General features: G+C 38.5%; 1 protein-coding gene across 3 annotated transcripts; it reads right to left on the reverse strand.

Annotated features, from left to right (window-relative positions):
* Positions 1-772: 772 nt before the first annotated feature.
* Positions 773-18,738, reverse strand: LOC128734806 (b(0,+)-type amino acid transporter 1-like). 3 transcript variants are annotated; one of them, XM_053829161.1, is made up of 5 exons: positions 18,597-18,738; positions 1,993-2,602; positions 1,667-1,937; positions 969-1,612; positions 773-907 (listed from the first exon to the last, which is right to left on the reverse strand). In XM_053829161.1, the coding sequence occupies exons 2-5, from the start codon at positions 2,468-2,470 to the stop codon at positions 843-845; spliced, it is 1,458 nt and encodes a 485-aa protein (XP_053685136.1). In that variant the 5' UTR covers positions 2,471-2,602; positions 18,597-18,738; the 3' UTR covers positions 773-842. The 3 variants fall into 3 exon arrangements, with proteins under 3 accessions (XP_053685136.1, XP_053685138.1, XP_053685137.1); XM_053829163.1 differs by lacking the exon at positions 18,597-18,738 and adding an exon at positions 18,458-18,551; XM_053829162.1 differs by lacking the exon at positions 18,597-18,738 and adding an exon at positions 10,230-10,354.
* Between the last annotated feature and the right edge of the window lie 745 nt (positions 18,739-19,483).

The following is a 19,483-nucleotide window of genomic DNA, read 5'->3' on the forward strand; positions in this document are numbered from 1 at the left end:
AGACGGCGCACATCTTCTTCAATTATGATCTAGGCCAGCAAAGTCACTGGTGACTGCTTCCTTCTTTCATCTTTAGTCATAGAATTTAACTCTTGCAGTAGGGAAATATCAACTGTATGTCAAAACATTCGCAGCCTTCGGTCTACTGAATTGTTGGTTATATGCAGTTCTTACTCGCTATTGGTCGTTCGGACTCAACTAAAGGATAACCCCTTATAGTCGGTAAACCTAGGAAAACACATAAACACTGACCTTTACGTTAAACAAATGTGTAATTCTTTAATATTGCTATTTCAGTTGAAAACCGTGTGCTTCATTCGGTTTTATTGTTCTGTGTGCGTTATTACTACGGGTTTCAACTGGATCAGTAATAAGTAGACGGTTAAGTCTTCCCAAAATTCAAGGAAAACTTCGAGGTATACCATTGGCGTACAAATAATGAAATATTCATGGATTACGTAATATTATGCCTACGTGAAAATTACGTAGAAAATCGTTTTGATTCGAAAATGCCAAAAAAACACGTACATTAGGGCATTGCTAGTTAAGCAGATCGAAGGTCTGCCTACAAGAAACGTGCCGTTTGAGTTACAAATGGTGATACCTGACGAGTTGATGGAAAAAGTATTGGGTCACACAAATTTAGTCTAAGAAATTTGTACCAAAAAATGGTCGAGAACACGGGCGAAAGACTCCGTCACACTGACAGCATGTCATTCACGATTCGTGTAATTTATTTTCGTTCCGCATTGCGCTATGGAACTCGGGTTTCATAATAATAAACGCTTCGTGGGTGTTTTATAGCTGTTTATTAAAACGAAATATTTGTACAGCGCAGCAGGCTAATCCAACTTTTCTGAGGTGGGCACGGCTTCGAATAACATCTGGATAAGATAAGTAACTTTATCTGAAAGTAGATAACGGTTTGTGAAGGCTGGTTACAGATAAACTAATATTCGTTGCCTTACTCATCCACGTTGGTCGTATTTTGTAGTATACGAATGGCGTGTATACAGCTATTCCGCTTAGGATAAACGCAACGGCGAAGAAATACTTTGGTGATGGATCGGCTACGATCGGCACGATAGAGAGAAATATGGACACTCCAAGAGTGATAATTGGTACAAATAATGGAACTTTATACGGCCGATGAACATTCGGTTGGGTTTTCCTCAACGTGAGCAAAGCGATAAAAGCGGATCCATAGAAAAACCAGATGAAAAATGATGCTAACTCAATTAGCTCCTCGATGTTGCCGACAAGGATAAACATCAGAGCCAGGATTGCTTGCATAGCCACCGCAGGAGCAGGAGTTAGACGTCGCACGTGGATGTAGGACAGTGACTCCAGCATTTGACCTTCTTGACTTGCTACGTAACACAGGCGAGTCACTCCGAACTGTATACTGAGGGCACAACCGAAAGTCGCACATGCTACCCCCAGTGGAATTAGAAAAGCAAATGAACCTAGAACCCGTTCTCCGAAATCGAGTCCAACGGCTTCCGATTTAATCATCTCCTCTGGCGATAAAACGGTCATATATGCCATGTTCATAAAGACGTACAATCCTGTGATGATCGGGACGGCAATTATTATGGAGCGGGGAATGTTACTAAAAAATAAATAAGTTTAGCGTAAGTCTACAATCTAATAAAAACTCATTTACATTTCCGGTTTTTTGATTTCCTCTGTGATTGTCGTTACGCTGGACCATCCATCGTAGGCCCAGAGACCGTTGTAGAACGCTAACGCAATGTTCCCCGCATTGAAATGGCTGCCTGTGAATCCTCGGGAGAGATTCTCCGTATTGCCGATTGCTAACTGGTAGATACCACCAAAAATTACAACTAGACAGGCAAACACTTTACAGAATCCGAAGATGTTGTTTATGGTAACATACAGCTTTACACTGCTGAGATTAATATACGTTATGATGCCTGCAACATAAATAAAATTTTAGGGGTATATGGCCAACCGTTTTTTTCCACCTACCTAATCCTAAAATTCCTACCAGCTTGATAAGTCGATGGAGGTCCTCTGAAGGAAGATGGTCTAATCCAAGCACATGACTGAAAGGCAATATGGAGTATTCTGCAAACGTGAGGATGATTACAGCGATTTCGGCGGGTCTTAGTACCATGACATAGACCCAAGCACAGATGAACGATGGTAGTGGACCCCAAAACCGATGAGTCTTTCCAAAGGACTCGATCAGATAGGCATACTCTGCACCGGAGCGAGGAACTATCGTTCCCAGTTCGGCAAAGCATAGTGCTCCCAGTAAGGAAATCACTCCACAAACGCTCCAAATGATTAAGCAGAATCCCACGCTTCCAGAGTATCGCAGAGCAGCCGTTGGCGAAACGAATATTCCTGATCCGATCATAACACTGATGATGACGTTGATGGCGGACATCAAGCCCATTTCTCGCTTGAGGCCACCGGTTTTCTGCTCCACTGTGGTCGTCATCTCAATGCCTATGTAGTTAACGGATTGGTAAAGGTTCTGGTGGTTAAGATAGCCTCGGAATGTCTAGCACGTTTTCACTCGGAACAGCATGGTTCTGCATACAGTGTTGTTCGTCGTCTAGTTCGTTCTTCACTGAAAACGAAAGGAAAATTTGTTTATTTCACGCTCTGATTGTAGCAAATTGTTACGTTGTGTGACGCAGTACTTCCACGCGTAGATTATCTGATAAGGATCGATTCAATGCAGTCTCAGGAGAGAGGGAAAATACGAAAATTGATTTGCATTGTAGCCGGTTAAGCCAGTATTGGCCATTGCTCATCAAGGGATAGCGGATATGTGAAAGAATTTGTAGTACGGTAGAGTTTGCATTGTAAATTGCAACTGTTACCTCGAATGGGATCAGCATTATCTTATCACTACTGTTGCTTGTCAATGTCAAAGACAATAATAGAGTGATGTCGAAAAAATCCGTAAATTGTTTGCTTATCGATTCATTATCAAGACTGCGATTGACACGGATGCAGTATGTCTGCTGATGTTTGACTCTCGACCACTTTACCGTACCATAACTGATTAACTTATTTTGTGGTCTATACGGTTCCAGGATGCTGCCAATTGGAACGGCCATATTTAGATCAGATGAATCAATTTAAAAGCTTTGACTTTAGTACTTGAGATAGCACCACGAGCCACTCATGCGTTGGACAACTTGTTGATGGTGCTGTCACTGAATGTTTATTCTGGAATTTTTGATGTTCGATTAGTCTCGCTTGACAACGAGCAGGAGATGATAACATTTGGACCGCAAATTTAAATTTCGATTATGACGTACAACTTAGCGTACACCTCAGTTAATAATATGCCTGAAATGAGTAAGGGAGACTGCTGCAGGTTGAGACCAATTTTGGTTTTGGTCCATAAAACTTAATCAGAATGTTTTAATTATGAGTGTTATACATCATTGGAAAGCTATTTCTATTGTCAGAAAAAAAGACAGAAAAAACCAAAATATTGGATTTTAGAAAACTACAGAAATAATGATCATTTCCGTAAAGGTCCTAAAAATTTGCGAAAAAATTGTTGCTGCAGGTTGAGAAATTTTTCGTTTTTACAATAATGAAAACTAAATCCATTTTATTTGTACATATGGTATTTTTCGAACATCAAGCATTAAATTTAGACCAATTTTCTTCGAAAATAATGGGCAAAACAAAACAATAACAACCGGCCAATGTTTATTTAACCGTCAACCCAATATAAAGCAATAAAATGCACAAAACTTATTGCAAACAGATTTAATTTGCTTATGCAGTAGTTTACAATCATAAAAAATGGATAAAATGTTGAAAAATATTTTCAGCTAGTAAAAATTTTAATTTCTCAACCGGCAGCACAGGCAAGTCATTTTAACATAACCATGTATGTATTATGGTAATTGTATTATGGTTGGTAATTGGTTGGATAATGCGTAAAACAGACCCCATTGTGTTCCCTAGCCTCTTATCTAGCACCTCCTACCCCTAGCTCCACGTAGTACCAGCTGGAATACGAGCAACCTTAGCGGAGATCAGGTAACCAACCCCGGTGGAAACTAAGGTCGTATACCAACAAGGGAGGAGGCACAGTGTGTCTCGACACTGCAAGATGGCAGCCCCATCACGAGACTCGGTATCGTAAGCCCTAGTACGGCTACCTATCTAAACAACAAAAAACTTACAACAAGAGTCAAGAAATATCTTCTAGAAATATTCGGCATGGACCAAGGCGACGAAATAAGGACATGGAATGGAGACTTAGTACCTGGAACTGCAGATCGCTAAATTTCGTTGGTGGCGACAGGGTCCTGCTCGATCAGCTAGAACCCCGAAAGTTTGGCATCGTGGCACTGCAGGAGATCTGTCGCAAGGGCGAGAAGGTGTGGAGGATCCGTGGCGGCAGAGCCCGATTTTTCCAGATTGGTGGTGCTACCAACGAGCTGGGAACGGGCTTCGTAGTGTTGGGCAAAATGCAGCATCGCGTAATGGATTGGAAAGCGATCAACGAGAGGATGTGCGTGTTGAGGATAAAAGGCCGTTTCTTCAGCTACACCATCATAAACGTGCATTGCCCACACGAAGGTAGACCCGACGACGAGAAGGAAGCGTTCTATGCGCAGCTGGAGGCAACGTACGACAGCTGCTCACCACGGGACATCAAGATCGTCATCGGGGATATGAACGCCCAAATTGGCAGGGAAGCAATGTATAGACCGGTGATCGGGTCCCATAGCCTGCACACCGACACGAACGATAACGGCTAGCGATGCATCAATTTTGCGGCTTCCCGAGGCTTGGTGATCAAAAGCACCTTCTTTCCTCACAAAGATATCCACAAGGCCACCTGGAGATCACCTGACCAACGAACCTCGAACCAAATCGACCATATTCTCATCGAGGGCCGGTTTTTCTCGAACATCACCAGCGTACGCTCCCTACGGAGTGCGGATATTGACTCGGACCACTACCTAGTAGCAGTACATGTGCGCTCAAAACTATCGACGGTTTATACCTCGCGACAAAGTCGCCCTCCTCGGCTAAACATTCGGCAACTAGACAACCCACGAACTGCCGAAAACTACGCGCGCGTGCTGGATGAAGCTCTGCCTTCTTCTGTGAAGCTAGATGCTTCGACCCTCGAAAACGGATGGAGTAGGATACGCTCGGCCGCAACCGCGGTGCTAGGTGTGGAAACCTCGAGTGCACGAAATGATTGGTTTGACGGGGAATGCCAAGAAGCGATAGAGAGGAAAAAAGAGCTTGGGAAAACTATCTGAGCATATCCACGAGAGAGAATTTGGCCAAGTATCGACGAGCGAGGAATGAGTTGACCACGATCCTGAGAAGGAAAAAGCGCCAGAAGGAGGACAGAGATCGTGAGGAGCTTGAACAACTATTCCGGGCTAATGATACCCGCAAGTTTTACGAGAAGATGAACGAAACTCGCAAGGCCCACACACCAAATCCTGACATGTGTAGGGACGAGGGAGGGATCTTATCACAAACGAGCGCGAGGTGGTCGACAGGTGGAAGCAGTTCTTCGATGAACACCTCAACGACGATATAGCAGCAGGAGACGCAATGGAAGTTAACCTCGGAGTATCTACAAACGACAACAGCGTACCGGCTCCCGATCTCGAAGAGATCCGACGAGAAATCGGTCTGCTGAAGAATAATAGAGCCGCCGGGGAGAACCGACTCCCGGCAGAACTCTTCAAAAATGGCCAAGAACTGCTAGTAACGGCACTTCACGGGATGATTTCAAGGATTTGGGAAGAAGAGAAACTACCGGAGGAGTGGATGGAAGGCGTAGTCTGTCCCATCTACAAAAAGGGCGACCGGCTAGACTACTGTAACTACCGCGGCATTATGCTGGTCAACGCCGTCTACAAGGTGCTCTCCCAGATTTTGTTGCGTCGTCTATCCCCAATAGCAAGAGAATTCGTAGGGAAGTATCAGGCGGGCTTTATGGGGGCCCGTGCTACTACGCATCAAATTTTTACTCTCCGACAAATCCTTCAGAAATGTCGAGAGTACAACGTGCCCACGCATCATATTTTCGTGGATTTCAGAGCAGCATACGATACCGTTGAACGCGAACAGCTATGGCAGATAATGCACGAGTACGGTTTTCCGGACAAACTGACGCAACTTATCAAAGCTACTCTGGAACGAGTCATGTGTTACGTGTGCGTTTCGGGGACACTCTCAAGCCCATTCGAATCGCGCAGAGGGTTACGGCAAGGGGATGGACTGTCCTGTATGTTATTCAATATCGCTATTGAAAGTGTGATCCGGCGAGCGGGCATTGAAACGAGGGGAGCGATCTTCAGTAAGAGTAGCCAACTCTGCCAACACGCCTTTGCAGACGACCTCGACATCATTACTAGAAACCGTGGGACGGCGGAGGTAATCTACTCCAGACTAAAAACGGAGGCCAGGAGGATAGGGTTACAAATTAATGCGTTGAAAACCAAATATATGCTAGGAAGAGGCTCCCGAGGATCTCTGGTCACCGCCGACAATAATACGAGTAAGGAGATCCAACGACGCATTCAAGCTGGAAATCGAGCCTTCTTTTCCCTTCGCAAGACGTTTCGATCAAGGAGCATACGCCGCCGCACAAAACTGACGATGTACCAAACGCTAATCAGGCCGGTAGTCCTCTACGGACTTGAGACAGTAACTTTACTTACGGAAGACATACGTGCACTTGCCGTTTTCGAACGAAAGGTGTTGCGGACTATTTTTGGCGGAGTACAGACGGAAAGCGGAGAGTGGCGGAGACGTATGAATCACGAGCTACAGGCACTGCTTGGAGAGATTCCCATCGTACACCTGGCGAAAGTTGGGAGACTACCATGGGCCGGCCGCGTCGCAAGGATGCCGGACGACTCTGTAGTGAAATCCGTTCTCTTCAAGAACCCCACCGGCACCAGGAATAGAGGGGCTCAACGTACTAGATGGCTCGACCAGGTTGAAGCCGACTTGCGTGTGTCGAGACGCGCAACGAATCGGCGACGAGTAGCCCAGGACCGATTACAATGGAGAGGAATTCTTGATACGGCAAGAGCCACCCCGGCTCTCGGCTGAATAAGTAAGTAAGTATGTATGTATTATAATGATATTCAATCGTTATAATACATATGGGTCATTCCACGCGAAGTGTCCGAGACCCGTGTAATCGACCTTCACGGATTTTAACCAAATATTGCCAGATTGTTTGTTTTCGGTCAGAAAGTAGAAATCCAAAATTTGGTGCCGATCGGACATTCCCTCGATTGATGCGAGCACCTCCATTTTTAAGGAAAATACCCGTTTTTGTCAAAACCTCTTATTTTCTTTTGCTTATATCTCCGGAAATATTAGGTTTAAAAAGACATTTTCACATCTTCAAAGGAAATTACCCAAGGAATCTGAAAAAGATCATATTTTTGAGCACCAGTGCTGTCAAATATGTCTAAATTCAATTTGAAAACTAAATTTATATTTTTCTTTCAATGAAGACAATTTTATCTCAAAAATTCCAATTTCACCGTGTTTCGTAGATTTTTTTACATAAGAATCGCTCATCGCTCCGAGGTATTCTTTACCGATCTCGAGATACAGCGTTTTAAAGCAAGCAATCCCCTATTTTTAATGTAAAATTAAGAGCAAAATAACTTTTTATTGAATCAGTGATTCTCTACGCAATGTAAAAATACCTTGACATATCGAGAAAACATTTATACAGTATATTACAATTTTTTTTAACAGTATTGCCAACATTTCAGTTTCGAAAGCTTGGAATGATCGTTTCTAGGTTTCTAAACTAGGTTTCAGAAGGAGCAACAGTGGCCAATGCTTGTATTTGCGAGGTGAGAAAGATATGAAAATTTATTTGATCTTGTACGTGGATGACATTCTTGTGATTGGACATAGCCTGAAGGAGATACGCATCGTTAAGGGGACATGAACGACTAAAAATTTTGAAAAAATCATAAGTTTTTTATTTCAGATTTTAATTTTGCAGTCTTTTCCGCTTATTTTGATATTAAATTTGTAATGATCCGACCACGGGAAGTGGCCGAAAAACGATCATACACATAAGCATTCCAGTGCGGCGTGGAACAACTTCGGCCAAATAAAACGCCGCTCCTGGAAAACCACGATTTTCAAACTTTATGTACCTTTTTCTCAGAAACTACACAACATATTGGAACAAACTTTTTTTTGTTTTGTTGGTAGTAGCTTGGCAAAGACTTTTATAACTTTTGCGGTTTGTAAACGAAACACAGCCAGAGAAAAAAGAAAAAGAAGGCAAAATTTTATTTTTTCAGGCATTTTTACTTCTTCTTTTTTGTTTTTCTCAAGCTGTGTTTTGTTTACGAAACTCAAAAAAAAAGTCTTTGCCAAGCTACTACCAACAAAACAAAAAAAAGTTTATTCCAATACGTTGTGTAGTTTCTGAGAAAAAGGTACATAAAGTTTGAAAATCGTGGTTTTCCAGGAGCAGCGTTTTATTTCGCCGAAGTTATTCCACGCCGCACTGGAATGCTTATGTGTATGATCGTTTTTCCGCCACTTCCCGTGGTTTTTCAAAATTTTTGGTCGTTCATATCCCCTTAAGTCTTGCCTGTCAAAGCAATTTGACATGACCGACGTCGGTGAAATCACAAATTTTCTCGGTATGCGAATCGAAAGGGACGTGGAGAGTCGAATTTTGTGTATCAGCCAACGTAGGTACCTACAGAGTTTGCTCGATCGTTTTGGTATGGCAGACTGCAAATCAAGCACTGTTCCCATGGAAAGTCGCTTCAGACTCGAAAAAGGTGAAGAGTCACATAAAACGTCGAAATGATACAGAGAACTCGTGGGATGTTTAATGTATGTAACATTAACAACACGTCCTGATCTATGCGCAGTGGTAAATTTTTAGTCAATTTCAAAGTTGTCCAACTGAGGAACACTGGACGCACCTTAAGCGTGTTCTCCAATACATAAGGGGTTCAGTGGATGTCGGACTAGTGTATAGAGGTGATAACAAAGCGGCGATCGTTTCAGCATAATACCCAACCCTGATTTAAACATATTGCACACCCCTGTTTCTTATTTTGCTTTATTAGCTGGCAACAGGTCTCTCATCGTTAAAAACCAACAAAAAGTTCTAATAAATAAAACACATGTGTCTTCGCTGTCCGATTAATTAAAGTGTTTTTTAGTGCGAAAATAATCCACTCGTTACATAGAACAGTGTTTGGTCAAAACCATCCGCTGGAGAAGTGTTTTAGTCTGTTGAGTTATTTAGATGTGATTGATTTTCAAGTTAGTAGACATCGTTTTAAAAGTAGTGTAAGACAATTAATTTAGATATATATTTCAGCCTGTAGAGTATTAACTGAAGACGCAGTAAATAAATAAAATAAAATAGTGCTACGATTCTATTGATACTAACGGCGTTTTCCAGCTGAGACTCGAACATACGACGACTGGCTTGTTAAACCAGCGTCGTACCTTGAGGTCATTTGGAAGGCTAACATTTACCAAATATTATACTGAAAATTCCGAAAATTAAATTTGTGTTTTTGAAAATAATTCCAAACATTTAGAGTTTGGTTTATGATAAAACATGTTAGATACAGTGCAATTTGAAACTTTAAGGTTAAATTTTCAATATAAGATATTCATTTTCAACAAAATTGTGTGGGTAAAGGGGTAATGAGATAAGCTGCAATTAAATAATTATGAGAAGGCGAACCAGCCGCGTGTTGAAAGCTTGTTGTTTATAGAGATTCAAAATTACCAATTCTTTTTTGTAGAGCAACCATTTCCTCGGCATCGGCACTCTTTCCATATCTAAACATAACGCGATTTGAAGTAGGTACTTCATACTTTCGATATTCAGTGTACCATAAATTCCATTCAAGCTTCCAGAATGATAACTGTATACGATGTTTACGATTCTATTGGAGAGACAGAATGAACCTTACAACGAGGCACGCCGACAAAAGTTTGCTAACCAAGCGTAAAAGTAGTGATTTTCAGGGGTAAACGATGCGCGAGAAATACCCGACATGTGTGTGACTAACAATCTCTGTCTCGTCGCGTGTCACACGAGCTTGTTATAGGCTTCTGACAATATCACTGGGAACCGGTATGTGAGTGGACTTAACTATGCACTATTGCCGTTGACTTAGCGCAAAGAGTGCGCGCGTATTTCTATTCTGTCCCGCCGTTTTGCTCACCTATTAAGATTCCTTAATCCGTTTGTTGATTATGACGAACAATTACTCCGGAACATGTCAATTTATGGGGCGGAGCTGAGCTTCTTAGACATTCTTCGAATAGACTAGTTAATTGAGAACACTTAGGGTAAGTGATTATGTTTTGCTTGCATTCCCACACATTTGTCAGCGGAAGTTCCTCAGATAGTGTTGAGAAAATATCGTTTTAATAGAAAGCGAACGATTGAGTACATCCGCTTCCTATTTGGATCCTAACCGAAAAATTAGCTACGTGGAATGCAAATTACAGTTCATTTACCTATAAAGTAAAAAACTGCATTTTTAATTCATTCAGTCGATTTTAAGACAGACAATAATACATTATTTAGCCAGCTGAATAGATCCAGTGACGTTCTAACGGTCGCAACGAACAAACGCAATTAATGTTTGAACAGAGGCGCTCTGTGTTTCGTTCGAAGTTACACCTATCGGAAATTGATTAAGATGTTTCATATTTAATTCGATTATATTATGATTTATCGTTAACAGACGACACCATATCTCAAAAATATATCTTTTACTTTTACTTATCTTGTTATTAATTTGATATTATCATACTACATATAAAATGAATTTTAAATCAAGTTTATGAATTCTACTCGTAATCTTTGAGTATTTTTAACTTTGATTTCAGAACCTTTAAATGTATTTAAGCAGCGTCAAGCAAAGGACTTTAAAATATACACCCAATAAACTCAAACCAGCTAACAAACTAATGAATCAGAATTTGTCTAGAATCAGCGTTAGGCCAAACAAATTAAATTTTTCGTCCCAACGTAAGAGACACAATCACTAGACACAATCGCGGACAAGACACAACACTTATAACTCTTACAATATGTCATTTTGTAAGAGTTATAAGTGTTGTATCTTGTCCGCGATTGTATCTAGTCAGCGTTAGGCTATTACAAATATTTTATAAAGTTTTTGTCCTTCCGGTGTTGGGCCACTGAAGGGGGGAGGCATAAAAAACAGAGATTTTTTTAATCGAGCAAAAACAAGTGTTTTATGCGTTTTTACAAAAATTTTAAAAATAATTTGCAATGGCCTTATAATAAAAAATAAAAAAGAATGTGACTACAAAACTAAAGTTGCTCAATCCAATCATTAATATTGTTCAGAGACATGCTGTATAAGTGTTAAACAAAACAAAAATAGAATTTTTTTTTTAATTTCAGACTTATTTCCGCTATCGCGAATTGAAACAAATTTGGATCAATTGGCCTGAGCAAAATATTTGACGACAATAGAGTTGATGTCTGGTTTTCATGAAATTCAGCTAGAGGAATCCAGAAAATTCATAGCTTTTTTGACCCCTTCAGGTCATTGTCAATTTATGCGTTTGCCATTGGGATTGAACATAAATACCTCCCATGAATAACAATGATAGCAGTGGTAGGTCCAATGCTAGAGTGTGTTGTTTGTGTTCATCAATTGTTTAGGTAATTACTATCTACTACATTATATCGAAATTTTTCACCATTTGTTTATGTGATCAATATTAATTGAACCTGTAGTTTTGAACCTGTACGTTGTATATGCTATCGTTTTGATGAAATGTTTGAGATGTTCGATTTTAATGTTCCAATTCATGTTTTTCGTAATCGTTTGCTCAATGGTTTTCTTAGAAATTAATATAATTTTTTATTCATTAAGACACGTCGAATGGCTCAGATAAATAAATACAAATATATAAATACAAATGTTTGTGATCATTTGTTCCTCACTAATAGGTGGATATACGATCACCTTGATGATGTAAAAAGACGAGCTATATTTTATTATTGAAGTTCTCTAAAGTTCCAGTCGTTACTTTGAATCATGGCCAGTGGTATAACGTAGCTTCTTCAACATTGCTTATGTACATAATGTTAACACCGTGTGAAAAAGCATCGCAAATCTAACGAAATCTATCAATTGAATAAAAGTCATAATAATCAATTTTCGAATAAAATTCAATTGGCTTGTTTGCCTTTTCTTTAATTGGTATAGTGTAGTTTGGATGACTTTAAAATTGTTCAAACTGCGCGTGCTTCAATTTGTGTTCATTTTTAGCGTTTGCATGCGTTCTTAATTTCGCTAGTCCAGTGCGTTTGTTCCTCATTCTTGAATTCATCATGAGCTACAAATTTTGTTCTCTTGACACTTCCTTAAATTTTCATGCCTGCTTAAAATGAAATCAGTATTCTGTACAGAATTTTTTAACAGAAATACATTCCGAAGCCATCATCTCAATCGATTTTGATGCAACACTCTGCCATTATAAATAATAATTTCAGTCATTTTTACTCACAAGAAATAAAATAACAAGCAAATTAGCCTGACTAATTTTTTTCGAATACCGTTTTGCCTTTCTACTATATAAATATATAGTATAAAGGTATAGAAATCACTCGAAAAACCGGAAATGGAAAGAAGGTCCTGCGGGCCGAATGTCATATACCATTCGACTTCGTTTCGAAAACTGAGCATTTTCTGTGTGTGTGTATGTATGTGTGTGTGTATGTGTGTGTGTGTGTATGTGACGCTTTTCAATCTCACTCACTTTTCTCGGAGATGGCTGTACCGATTTTTATGATCTTAGTGTCAAATGAAAGGTCTAGGTGTCCCATAGGTCGCTATTGAATTTCATACTGATCGGACTTTTAGTTCAAAAGTTATGTATAAAAATACGAAAAATATGGGGCTTCATTATCTCATAAGTCCTTCAACCGATTTGAACCAAATTGATTGCATATGAAAGAGGAGCCTTGCAAACCCTTAACTTCAGAATTTCATGACGATTGGACTTGTAGTTTGAAAGTTACATAAAGAAATGTGAAAAAATTGTATTTAAAACATATTTTTGTAACATATAAGCATTAATTCAATGTAAAGCATCACCAGATTTATTATCATTTGAAAATTACTGTTGAGATCTATCAAACGAAACCGAGTTATTGAAAATCGGACGGTTCATTCAAAAGTTATTCAAACTTTAACACTTAAGCACCGTATATTAAACCGTTAAAACGTGTAAAACCAAAACATTTCAATCAAATGTTGATTGTTTTCAATGTGTGTGATGTATGTGTGTATGTATGTATATATGTATGTATGTATGTATGTATGTATGTGTGTATGTGTGTGCGTATGTATGTATGTATGTATGTATGTATGTATGTATGTATGTATGTATGTATGTATGTATGTATGTATGTATGTATGTATGTATGTATGTATGTATGTATGTATGTATGTATGTATTTATGTATGTATGTGTGTATGTATGTGTGTATGTATGTATATGTGTGTTTGTGATGACGATTTGCAATTTTGAAATTTGCATTGAAATTCAAGGAGAGTGTGAAACATGTCAATTGTCTGAAGTTTTCGAAGCCTCTTAGTGGAATGTGGAATACGAACTCTGAAATTAAAGAAAAGAAAAAACTTTTTCCGACTGAATTCCAATATTTAAAATTTATTCGCGACAGATACGTATACACTTCGAAATAAGACACTGATGAAGCCTGCACGTTGTAGGCGAACTATGCATCTGTCGCAAATAAATATTAAATACAGTAGGATTTCGAATTTGGCAACAAATGCGTGTCGCCTATGTTGCTAAAATCGAAACCGTGCCAAAATCGAGACCCTTTTTGATATGACAAAATTGAATGTAAATGCATTGGAAATTAACTAAATGTTATTAATCAACGATTGCAACCTTTTTCACAAAATCCGCCAAGACCTATCCATGCGGTGTAAGTAAGTTTTTGGTGACCTACGGTAAGACATAATCCTACGGCAATAAAAATATTATTGTTCGAAACATTCTATGATCGCAAACTTTTTTTCATGAACACACTTAGGGCAATATTTTTTCGTCATTTAAAGTAATGCGGAAACTGACTGATATTTAAGCATCAGCATTTTTGGCTCGAGCGGCACGTTTCGATGTTTAAGCATACTTTTGGAAGTAAAATATTTTGTGTTGCCAAAAACGGATACTTTTGTTGCCAAAATCAAACATTGCCAAATTCGAAATCCCACTGTAGTGGGATTCAATCGGAAAAAGTTTTTTCTTTTCTTTAATTTAAGATTTCGATTGTCATTTTAATAAATAAATAATAATAAATAATAAATAAATAAATTTTCTTCACTTGCTGTAACTCGCAATTAGACAAGAAAAGCAAAAAGCGAAGAAAAGCATTAATTTAAGCATTTAGATATAGTGGTGTATAGGATTTAACATACTAATGGATTGATTTTTCCAGATAAACTTATATAAATTGCAAACAATTTTTGCGCATCAATAGATGCTGTTTCCAATCAATAAATACTAGAGCTTAGAAATTTTATATAAAAATAGGAGCAAAACATTGTACGGTAGTAATTTTGTACGATTTGTTTTCGTTAGTGACACTTTAAAAGACAGAAATCTTATGTCATGCATCATATTTCAATAAATAAATCGAATTGACAAGCACTGGAAATCACATCGATCATATTTCCCATTCTCAAGCATGTTTATGGCACAGCTTTTGCACTATTCGACCTCATCTTGTTTTCCTAACCCTCTAACGGGATACATTGTACAAACGATGCGATCAAGCTAATGACTATCTTTTCATGAAAGTACATTCAAAAGAAGCTTAAGTTTTGATTTTCATGCAAAAATAATTATCTGAAGGAGCATCAGCTAAGAAATATTTCCATTTCTCTTTTTTTATATCTAATGCTCTATTCAGTTATTTTTTCTAATTCAGATATATTGCAAAATTGAAGCCAAGCAAACTAATAGTAAAATTTTGAGATCAACCATTTTGTTGTAGATATCCTTTTTCTTCAAAATCGAAATATAATAATAAATTTTCTGAACTCTTGTTTTCCAAATATGCTAACTTTTGAACGCATGGTATTAATATCAAAATATCAAAAAATCTGCTATGAACACATATTTCATATTGTCAATTCAAAACAAGTTTCGTATGTGGCTCTAAGGCCTGAATGTTAAGGCTGTCTATATATATATTCATTCAAGTCTGCAAAAATTATCTTTTGTGTTTACATTATGTTTCTATAAATCACGTATATGTTATAAAACTAAATAATATGTTCATCAAGTAACATAAATGACGCTTACAAGTATTTCTGCACCCAAGGAAAGAAAATATAATTATTGTACGCAATACGTTGTGAATTTGACTGGCAAATAAGAATTTTGAGGAATACAGAACGGATATTTCAAAATATAGTCAAGTTAATTAGAGATGTTCCTGAGAATAGTGATTATTGTGGCAGTAGAAAGGCTAGGTCACGCCGCTAGGTGGATTAATTCGGGTTTTTATACTTTGCTTTGCTGTAGTAATTGTTTTAGCTGTTCTTGAATTGGCCATAAAAATATCATTGCCTCCCAGTTGGCTTCGAGGTATGACGCTGGCCTAATAATCCAGTCGTTGTATGTTGGAATTTCGGCTGGGAGAGGCTATTAGAGTCAATAGGATCGTAGCAACTGGCCCTGCAATTGTCCTGTACTCTAACAGCTGGCTGCGAAGTCTGTCGTATAAAAACGGAAGGTCAAGTTTCGATAACTGAATGTAGCACCTAGGCTTTGCTTTACTTTGCTTTTTTACCACTGTGCGAGGGTCTGAATTAAGCAAAATAGATTTTTAGAAATGGATAAATTAACAAAGAGATAAAGTAGGGCGTTTTATGTAAGTTAGTGCAAGGTACTCTGAGGCAAGGGTGGGAACGGAGTTCTCACGGAGGCTTCAGTCGCTACAGTCTTTTTCCAGTTGAACCTTTCTAGAAATTAAAGATAGAACTCCAATTCCAATATTTGAATGATATTAAATGATATTTTGGTTGCCGGCTTTCATTGATGTGCATGCTTTTACGTGAATAAAGGTCAATTTTTTAGCTCAAATATGGGTTTTGAAATCTTTATATTAACTGATGTCTTTATCAAGCGTGCATTATTGCATTTATAGTTTACAATATAGCTGGATCTATTAGGAACTCTTTATTTTGATCGGATGTTTATGCGTATATATTTTGGACATGCGGCCGAATTCAATTAAAGTATCCAAAATATATGCGCAGAAATCTTTGTCCAAAATAGATTAATCACTCTACACGGGTGAATCGTGTAGGCACAGACGTCTGTTTGTACTCTTGGACTCTAACTCTAACTCTTGGAAGAAAAATCAACAAAAATTATCGTACCTCACATTTAGCCTGAACACTAGTACCATCTATGATCGACATTCCCAAATATCAAATAGCAACATGGGTATCCCTCGAAGTAGTAAGTATTTTTTATGGGGAATTCCCCTTCTTTCGTCAAAAAGCGCCACTTTGACCAAAACGGAGACATTCCCAACTAAGCCCAAATTTGAAATGACGGTTTAATCGGTACGATGAATGGAAACCGAGTGTTATGTCTGTTTGTCTGTGGTGTAGGTCTGCGCAGAGCTCATTGGGTACGGGTCCGGCATTAAACGGCTCAAACTACAAATCGATTTGGTTTGCTGATCTCTCAGATAGACGTAACAAATTTGTACCATGTGTGTCTCGTACGACCCTCGTTATTTCTGAACCTTAAATTAATTACTTTTGTTTTATATTTTCTCAGTACTTAAATTCATTTATAATGCAGGACTTTTGTCCATTAGGTGGTTTGCTCTAGCTCACAATGCTTTATTCAAAAGACACCGGGAAACATATTTTCTGCGAATGAATCAAAATCTTATAAAAGCATAGTTTTCTATGAAATATAGGGTATGTTGCTGCTTCGTCATAATTGCCTATTCGCGTCCTATCCAACACAAATTATTAAAAATATCAGCGATTTTTATGACACACAATGCAAAATTAGTTATTCCCTAATATTTTAGTTTGTTGACTATCATACGCGATCAATCAAAGTGAGTTGAGATTTATTTGGATGCATTTTATCATTAAAGAAGTTCTACCAGCCCAATTACCTACGTTTTTTCGTGCGACGAAGAAGAAAATGTCGGATAATCGTTTCAATTTCCGTCTTTCATAAAATGAAAATAACTGACGCAACGCATTGTCGTTATTCTACAGCCGGGAAAAGTTGCATGACCTGCAGAAATTTTACAGAATAACATTTGTCATGCCGTCCTACACAAATACATGCGCGCTAGCTTCGTAAACATTATTGTGATTTTTAATTCGGAGGATGAAAAATTTTGATGGACGGATTTTGAAACGGTACGCCGAATTTAAGACATAAAGTCAGTTGCTTAATTTGAATAAAACGCTTTAATAATCGCTTTTTAGCGAATTCAAAGGGCACGGATCGGAAGGTAAGTGTGTTTGAGTCAAATCAGCAGTAGAAATTTTGGAGTATTAATTAAATCCACCTAAGAAATGATGAAAATTAGAGTGGCTTTCCTTATTACGACGGGAATTAGAAATAAACCCTAATTAGAGTAATAAAACTTTGCATTTTTTTGGCTTTCCTAATTTGTGGAAATTTTTTTCAGCGAATCAATTTTTTGTTTGATTTTATTTTTCAGAATACTACTTATCTTTAATTCCCTGAAAAACAAGGTTTATCAATTCATAACAATGTCTACGTTAACGGCATATGGTAATAAATATTTTGGGTAGTAAAGAAACTGAATGATTTTTGTGTGTCCAGGCTAAATATGTAGCATGGTAAAATTAGAATGCAGAAAATAATACTATAGTAATCAGATTTCCTTGTGGTCATGTTCCATTGGCTATACTGAACCGATCATCCCTTGAAGTGTGACATACTTGATCGATCATCGTTCACCTCGTTCACAGCACAAAAAAATAGACACATGCACACTAATAATGACAGGCATCACATTTACCGCTTTCTAAGTCGTTTAAACACACCAAACAAGAAGACTATTAGCAAATGATAGCCACTTCATTACCACTTTACAGACAATATAACCCATTTAGTAGTAATTTGTAGTACTGCGATTGAATGAAAGTAACATCCACTCGGCTCACGTCATTGCACCAAAATTTATTATAATTGACGCCCTTATCATCAGCTGCTAAAAATCCCGGCTCATCTGTTTGGGCAAAAGCTATCTCTTTGAAACACTAATAACTTCCCGCAGTGGTCTCATCGATTGTGTTATCATCGCACCAGAACGCAAATAATTGTTGATGCTAACTGCCAAACATGGCCTACAAACCACGATCAGTTTCAGTTCTCGTATCCAAGTGCTAATGACCGCTCAAATTGTGCTCAATCACTTTAGCGTCAGCCCTTTGGTCACTATCATAATCACGATAATCGATCATCCTAAGCATATTTCTTCACTGAAAGAGTACCTTGAGCCAATTGTCCTCCCTTCTGCGTGGCAGCAAGCAATCCGTAACACACACTGCTCAATGGTTTCGCGAGGCTAGAACGACGAATTTCACTGTTCCTCAGCTGAACGCGCAAATCTTACTGGATTGTGAGGAGGTTCGTCGCATTGGCACATGGTTTTCTGACTCACTGATAACAAGTTGCTGAGTGTTTTGTTCACACAAGTAAAGAAGTATACACGTTGCATCGTAACAATCGGTGATAATCATGCGTTGCCCGTAGGTATACTGAACGTAATTCTTTACTAGTAGCGTCAAGTTGCTCACCAGATTCATTCGGAGAAAAACTGCAATCGGTTGGGGTTTACTCTCGCGAAAACAGTCCAGTAGCCGAACGGTCAGCAATACGGGAGTTGAGAGTATTGAGACTGTGCTGAACAGTTGAAACGGTTTTGCCTTTCTACTATATAAATATATAGTATAAAGGTATAGAAATCACTCGAAAAACCGGAAATGGAAAGAAGGTCCTGCGGGCCGAATGTCATATACCATTCGACTTCGTTTCGAAAACTGAGCATTTTCTGTGTGTGTGTATGTATGTGTGTGTGTGTGTGTATGTGTGTGTGTGTGTATGTGACGCTTTTCAATCTCACTCACTTTTCTCGGAGATGGCTGTACCGATTTTTATGATCTTAGTGTCAAATGAAAGGTCTAGGTGTCCCATAGGTCGCTATTGAATTTCATACTGATCGGACTTTTAGTTCAAAAGTTATGTATAAAAATACGAAAAATATGGGGCTTCATTATCTCATAAGTCCTTCAACCGATTTGAACCAAATTGATTGCATATGAAAGAGGAGCCTTGCAAACCCTTAACTTCAGAATTTCATGACGATTGGACTTGTAGT

This window comes from Sabethes cyaneus, chromosome 2, assembly GCF_943734655.1.
Source record: "Sabethes cyaneus chromosome 2, idSabCyanKW18_F2, whole genome shotgun sequence".
NCBI classification, from domain to species: Eukaryota; Metazoa; Arthropoda; class Insecta; order Diptera; family Culicidae; genus Sabethes; species Sabethes cyaneus.